At 32.1% G+C, this 7,773-nt stretch overlaps 2 protein-coding genes across 3 annotated transcripts in view; one reads left to right on the top strand and one right to left on the bottom strand.

The window, feature by feature from the left end:
• LOC102583602 (NAC domain-containing protein 86) overlaps positions 1–1,559 on the bottom strand; it is a 5,249-nt gene extending 3,690 nt beyond the window's left edge. The window contains exons 1-2 of one of the 2 annotated variants that reach the window (XM_006364335.2): positions 1,325–1,559; positions 955–1,232 (exon numbers count right to left, since the gene is read on the bottom strand). In XM_006364335.2, the coding sequence (XP_006364397.1) occupies positions 955–1,232; positions 1,325–1,481 (435 nt within the window). In that variant the 5' untranslated portion in view covers positions 1,482–1,559. Of the gene's footprint in view, positions 1–951; positions 1,233–1,324 lie in introns of both variants that reach the window. The other variant, XM_015303915.1, reaches the window with a different exon arrangement.
• A 2,141-nt stretch (positions 1,560–3,700) lies between these two features.
• Positions 3,701–4,743, top strand: LOC102583936 (glucan endo-1,3-beta-glucosidase 2). The gene has a single exon (XM_006364336.2). It carries the CDS (start codon positions 3,778–3,780, stop codon positions 4,741–4,743), a length of 966 nt encoding a protein of 321 aa, XP_006364398.1. The 5' UTR covers positions 3,701–3,777.
• The last annotated feature ends 3,030 nt before the right edge of the window (positions 4,744–7,773 follow it).

Consider the following 7,773-nt stretch of genomic DNA (forward strand, 5'->3'; position numbering starts at 1 on the left):
GCCCCTTGGGGGGGGGGGGGGGGGGAGGGGGGTTACAAAAGCCAAATAACATGGGTGGGCACATGGTAAAGACGATTAATCTTGTTGCTTTTTATCACATCCTTTAACTGTAAAAAGAGATTTGAAGAAAAACATGTTGAGAGCTAATGCTTTTTTTTTTAATCTCCAGCAAATTACAGCTTATAAAATTCCATGTTTTTAAAGTCAAATGCTGACACTTGTGTCTAAGTGATTTTAAAAAAATATAATCTACTATTAAATAACTGAATTTAGCAACAAACAAATTTTGTTGCTAAACATGAAAATTCGTTGCTAATTCTACTTAACGATGAATTAGAACAAAATAGTGATGGACCAGCAACAAAGTTTGTGATTAATTCTAGTGTTCGTAATTTGACTAGTTGAATTAACTCTTTTTTCAAAAAGATTAAAGTTTTGAAAATCGTAATTAACGCATGGAAAAAGGAAAGATGTAATACAAAAGTAAAAAGAAAAACAAAAGAGAATTAATGGCATCCAAAACAATAATTGTTATAAATTAAGTGATGATCTGAATTAAATTTCATAATGAAAAACCTTATTTACTCCTTAATGTTGTGTATATAAACTAATTACCGTAAAATATTTACCCATCAAATGTTTAAACCAAATAAAAAAATTTAACCAATTAGCCGTTAAAATTAAAATGAACATAGATGGAGTATCACTTGAATATATATAGTTAATTGATAAATGACGGTATAAAATAAAGTAAAGCAATGTTGCAGGAAAGTTGATAATGATTATGATCATGTATTTAAGAGCCCAAATCATTTAGAATTGAGAGTAATTTTCAAATTAGTACATTCTATTTTATTTTAAATTTTATATTGATTTGATGTAAACACAGAGTGCGAGTAAGTTTTACCTTTGATTCGATAGAGTAAATAAAATTAGAATAACAATACGAACTACCTGAATACTGGAGATTTCGTCACATTCTTTATCATCGAGTCGATATTCATGCATTACCCAATCAGTTCTAATCCCCTGCGGCGCTCTTCCTCTGTAATAAACCAACGTCTTCTTCATCCCAATAGCGCGATTCTGTGACGTCACTCTCCGATCTTTCCCCGTAGATTTCCAGTATCCTGCTCGAGTTGCTCTATTCGTTCTGAATCCGTTTGGATATTTTCTATCCCTTGGACCGAAAAAGTACCATTCCGGATCTCTACTCGGCAAAAACGATTTCTCTGTTTCATACATTGAAAATATATGAGTAATTCAGTAAATTGAAAACGGAGAATATGAATTAATCGATTAAGATGAAGAAATTGAATTGAACCTGCTAATTCCCAAGGTTCACATTTGTAGAGATCAACTTCAGGAATAATATCAAGTTCAATTTCCTGGCCATGGATTTTTCTTTTGAGATAATAATTGACGAGTTCTTCATCGGTGGGATGAAATCTGAAACCAGGAGGTAGTCCGACGGGTGCCATTTATACGATTGATTGATTGATTGATCGATCGATCGATCTCTGCAAGTAAGTAATTAAGCTCCCGGAGAGTGCAGCTTGCTAGCGTATGTATTGAATAAGGAGGGAGATGAACAATAACATTTGGGTGTATATATATAAAAGGGATTCAAAGTTGCTTGTCTTTGAGTCATTTATCACTTTATTCTCTTTAACAGATTCTCATAAAACGTTTCTCTCAAGCACTACGTACTGTCTTCTTGCATACTACTAGTTGGTTACGTTTTTTTTCCCAATAATAATAACAATAACAATACTCTACTTATAATTAGTTCTCTATACTCTAACATCTCTTTTTGTCACAATAATATACACTGTCTATATAGTAAGTTGCAAGATGAAGTCAGAATTTTAATTTTATGGGTTCTGAATTTTATAATGATATCAAGTATTAATAATTGAATTTTAAACATAATTTATATATACAATAAAGATTACTGGTTCAATCAAACTCGTACTTGAACTTCTAACTCTGCTCCAGGCTGCAAGAGAGGCAAGCCATCACCCTTGCTTTCTCTCGTGAAAAGTTAGTTACGCAATGAGAAACATGAAAGGACGTTGTTTACATTGCCTGATCACTCTTTTTCTTCCCTTTTGTATGCTCATGAAAAACAACTCTAATTTAGAGTACTTAATCATCTATCATAATCTTTGATAGTTGTTGATCACTCTAATATGAAAGTACAACTTATAAGAACTTTTATGATCAAAAGCAAATTCAGGATTTCAAGACGATGAGAGCACCACAAAAAATAGATGTACATTAATTAAAGCATGTCATGCAGTAATGTTTCATCCAATACACTAACATATAAATATGAATTAAATAAGCCTAGCTAATTGGTAAAGCTTACTCTGTGGGGGGAAGGTTGTGAAAACCATTTTGTGCCTATGAGGTCACATGTTCGATACTTGCAATTTTTGTATGCTTATTTTGTCAGCTAAAAACGAAAAAAACACACCAAGAAAAGCAAAAAACGAGATTCACACCCAAGTCGAGAAGAAGAGCTAAACAGGGATTTCAACTAGTACACCCAACTTGCTTTTGTGTGTTAGGATGCCTAATTAAATATATGTTCACATTTCAATGTATATATATATATAATTTTTTTGTGAAGTTAATGGATGTATGTGACCCTCCCCCTCCTTATCACCACGTGGGTTCTCACCTTTATTTATGATTATAGCATTTTTTTTTCGTTCTATCGATAGAATTAGAAATCCTTATGGTTAATACTAACATTTTTCGGCTCGATTTTTAATTTTAGTCTTTAATTTGACTAAACATATTTATTAAGATTTGACTAAACCCAATTTTTAGTTGTGTTGAACTAATCCAAAACTTGAATGTGTTATTTAACTTGTCCAACTTAAATGAATTAGATGAATCATTTTTCCAAGTCTAATTTTGTAAACCCCAACCTACCACTATTAATCACCAAGTTAAAGTTAAAGTACTCGCGATATTTGACGGCAAAATTTGGTAGTATAGATTGAAAATACAAAGTTAAATGCTATTACTAATTATTTTTACACAAAAGTTTGAGATAATGTGCCAAAATATAAAAATATTAGATGAAGCACGAATCGGCACTCAAAGGACTAATCTTTGGAGTAAAAATGCTTCTACGACAAAATTGGAATAATTAAACACTTTAAAAAAAAATTAGTATATCTTAAGACATAAATTTTAGGGGAAAAAATCTTCATATTTAATGTTTTCTTAAGAAACGTATAAAAGATAAATCTAACATAGTATAATTTAAAAAAGGGAAAAGGCTCAAATATGCCATCGAACTTTTAGAAAAGGCTCATTTATGCCATCCGTTAAAAGTTTGGCTCATCTATGCCATTACCGTTTAAGAAAAGGCTCATTCATGCCATTATTTTTTAACGGTGGTTTTGCAAAACCATTTTTTACACGTGGCCAATTATAATTCGGCCACGTCATTATTTTTTTATAATAAAAAATAAAAATTCTGAAAAAAATAATGACGTGGCCGAATTATAATTGGCCACGTGTAAAAAATGGTTTTGCAAAACCACCGTTAAAAAATAATGGCATGAATGAGCCTTTTCTTAAACGGTAATGGCATAGATGAGCCAAACTTTTAACGGATGGCATAAATGAGCCTTTTCTAAAAGTTCGATGGCATATTTGAGCCTTTTCCCTTAATAAAATAATTAAAGACGGACGTATATAAGAATAGAAAAATCTAAAAAAGAAGTTAGTTAGTTAGTTCAAGGCAGTGTTATTTTCATGATGCTTCCCTCGAGAACTGCGCTTTTCTCTCTCTTCATTCTCTCTCTCTTAACCGGAATCCTCCCTTCCACCGCCGTGCCAGACACCGGCGGCACTACTACCATCGGCTTCACCTACTCCGCCGCCGTGGACAACTCTCCACCGCCTGAGCATGTCGTTACAGCACTTCAATCTCTCAATATCCCCGCCGTACGCCTCCTTAATCCGAGTCCAACTTTAATCCGAGCATTTTCCTACTCCAATATCTCCCTGCTACTCACCGTCCCAAATTACCTCGTCGGAGCCTTCGCTGCCAATCGCTCAGCTGCTACTCTTTGGGTTTATAACAATGTACTTCCGTTTCATCCTCGTGCTCGGATTTCACTCATTTCAGTTGGTTCCGACGTTATCTCTTCCACCGGCGGTCCCGGAATTTCCGATCCTTCCACTGCCTTAGTCCCTGCTATGCAAAACTTACACCACGCGCTTATTGATTTGGGAATCCGTACTGTTTCAGTTTCTACTACTTTCTCCTTCATCAACGTGATTACAACGGCGTTTCCTCCGTCTTCAGCTGAGTTCCAAGAGCCTGTTAACTCGCTTGTTATCAGACCAGTACTTGAGTTTTTGGAGGAAACGAATTCATCTCTGTTAATGAATGTGTATCCGTACAATGTGTATCGACTCCATGGAGAGATTCCGATTAGTTTCGCTTTGTTCCAGGAAGGTCCATTTAACTTCCGTGATGATGTTGTTACAGGTGTTCGGTATCATAATCTGTTTGATATGATGGTTGATGCTGTAATTGCTGCAATGGCGGTTTCAGGCTACGAGAATGTTCCCCTGATTTTGACGGAAACAGGGTGGCCAAGTAATGATGAGCACATGAATGCAGAGGAGAGTCAGATGTACGCTGAGAAATACTTACAAGGACTGATTCTTGAGCCTTTTCCCTTTAAAAAAAATAGTAAGTACTATAGTTAAGTATAATTCATTTTTTTTAGGTGATCTGGTTTACAAAATAACCAATAAGAATATACATTTTGTATATTTAAGTATAGTATACATAATAAATATATAGATTTTATATATTTTGACTACTATATTGATAAATAATTTCGTATATCTTACTCAATAAGTTTAACCAAAAAAAATTGATTTATGGCGATAGTTCTCTTTAATTGGTTAGCATTCTCTGGCTTAAAATGCTTAGCTAGGGTATTTAATTACCTAATTAATTAATTGACTACATTATCAATAGGTGCATAGAGGAGGTCCTCATGCTATAATGTCTCCTTTTCCTTTGTTATAGCCTATTTTTTTTATGACCAAATCTTGTGGCTTTCGTGTTCAAGACGTCCTTCTTAATTAAGCACGTACAATTTATTTGTACCATTTAATTTCCCTAAATTAAATTGTTATATATTGAGAGTAAAAAAAAAGATTTACTTAAGTTTAATGTGTTTTTATTATTTTATAATGAGTTATTATTTTTATTCTAACAGTTAGCCCCCCATTTTAATATTCTTATTTTTTTTTCTTGCTCATGTCATGTATACCTGATCTCCTTTCCTTCTGTAATAAAAACACATTTTTCTTTTTTTAGAGATACACGATAATATAAAATATTCGATTTTTTCTTGCTGAGTTTTCTGCTTTAAATTAATTCTTTGTTGTTTCTATTTCTAGTTTATATAATATTAGAATAATTTGTTAAATCTTGGAGAATATATCTATTGGTGAAATGTTCTTAAGAATAATGTCATCAACCATAAAAAATACACATCAAGCTTGAAATAAATTTTGTGATTATGGATGTGGTTGTTTGGTATGTAAATAAAAAATATTATTTTAAAATATTTGTATATAATTTAGGCAAACAATATGGGAGGTGAGTATATATGGAGCGGGGGTGAAAATATGGTGTATAGAGATTATATATAATCAATGTGGAATGAGATATTGAACTAGTTTTCCCTATTTAATCTCACTAGGCAAGTCATTTCCTCAGTTTTAAGAAACTCGTTTTTCTAAGAAAAGATTTTTCGATTTTTTTACCAAACGAACATGAGAAAATAAAAATAAAAATAAAAAATTCCTCCTTTCCAAACACACCCTAGCTATATTCCAATAATTTTCAAACATTTCTATGTGCATATATAATACATATTCCTTGTGAAGTAAGTTGTCCATTGAAGATACAACAAAAATTTCCACGTGTACTTCTATTCTAGTACATATCTTAAGGTAGTTCAAGTGGAGTTTTCCAATACAAAAATAATTAGTTGAATCCAAAATCTCCATATTTTCCATTAGGGACATTCTGATATGAAATTCCTGTATTGTTATCCTGAGAAGGTATTAGTTAGGAATTAGTTGGGATATCACTTTCTCCTAATTTCTAATAAATGCCCAATCGTGGACATTTTTTTTTTATATATATTTGACAATATTGCACTGGATGGTGTGAACTAGTAATCAATATAATGAGTTGCAGGTCATGAAGTCTCTGATTCAAATTTCAGTGGAGATAAAAATATTGTAGATGATTATTTTTCCATATATCCAAATTTTGATATATATTCGCCTTGAGAAAAAATCACGTCCATTAAGATATTAATAAATATAATATATAGTTTACTACACTATCCCTATTTAATAAATGTCTCTTGAAAATGAAATACTATAAAGAAGATGGAATATAAGAGTATAGTTGGAAAAACATACTCCCTCCATCCCATTTTAATTATATGAGTTAGTTTGACTAGAAATCATTTCATTAAGGTAAAATGACATTTTAAAGTCAAATTGTTACTTCATATAGAAATGTGTCATTCTTTTTGGGACTGACTAAAAAAAGAAAATAAGTCATATAAACTAGGACATTGCTACTTCATATAGAAATGTGTCATTCTTTTTGGGACTGACTAAAAAAAGTCATATAAACTATTACTTCATATAGAGATGTGTCATTCTTTTTTGGATTGACTAAAAAAGAAAATAAGTCATATAAACTAGGACATTGCTACTTCATATAGAAATGTGTCATCATTTTTGGGACTGACTAAAAAAAGAAAATAAGTCATATAAACTATTACTTCATATAGAAATGTGTCATTCTTTTTTTGGATTGACTAAAAAAAAAATAAGTCATATAAACTAGGACATATGGAGTATTAATTTTTTATCTTGAATTCCTAAAGTGATACTTATTTTGAGACAGTTTTACATTAGCAGCCTAATAGATAGCTCGTGAAATTAATAGATGTGTGCGCAAATTGGCCTAACATAATGTGTTGAAATATAATTTTGAAAAATTTGAAGTGTTACTTTCTGAATGCCCCACAAGTTGTAGGAGCAAGTAGCATTCAATTGTGTAATGGTCAAGTGCCATCTTAAACCTGAGAATAAAGCTGCCTATCGACACCCTTGGGCCTAAAAAGGGACTGCCTTGTTCACACAAGCATTTAATAATGGATCTACCAACAAGTTTAATCTCACTATAATGACATTTTAGATCTGTTTTCCTATGCTTTTTTATATACAATTTTCTACCACAAAGGCAAGTAGAACAGTTGGGAATTGAGTCACCCCACCCCCCATCCCTCATATATATATAAGGGGTCATTGTTTTGGCCCCCACATTTCTGGACTTTCAACTCTTGGACAAGATGGTCTTTATTCTCCCACGTTGGACCACAATCTTGAATACAATATACATTTACAGAAAATAGAAATGTAAAAAAAGAATATTCAATAAGACTGAGAAATTGAAATTCTGTTATGTAGAAAAAGAAAATAAAATTCAAACATACTTGCATTAGATTGATAAAATAAAGTTCCAAGTACAGAAGTCAATACCCGAACCATACAATTGTCTTAACATAGTAACAATTGTAAAAACACTTCTTATAAAAGACGATTCTTGTATGGTGCGTTCTTGACTCCTCTTTTAAGCAAAATGAAATTCGAAGAAAAGAAAACGAACCCCACAATTCAAATATGCTAACCAAA

The sequence above is a fragment of the Solanum tuberosum genome, unplaced genomic scaffold (genome assembly GCF_000226075.1).
Source record: "Solanum tuberosum cultivar DM 1-3 516 R44 unplaced genomic scaffold, SolTub_3.0 scf00489, whole genome shotgun sequence".
Taxonomy (NCBI): domain Eukaryota; kingdom Viridiplantae; phylum Streptophyta; class Magnoliopsida; order Solanales; family Solanaceae; genus Solanum; species Solanum tuberosum.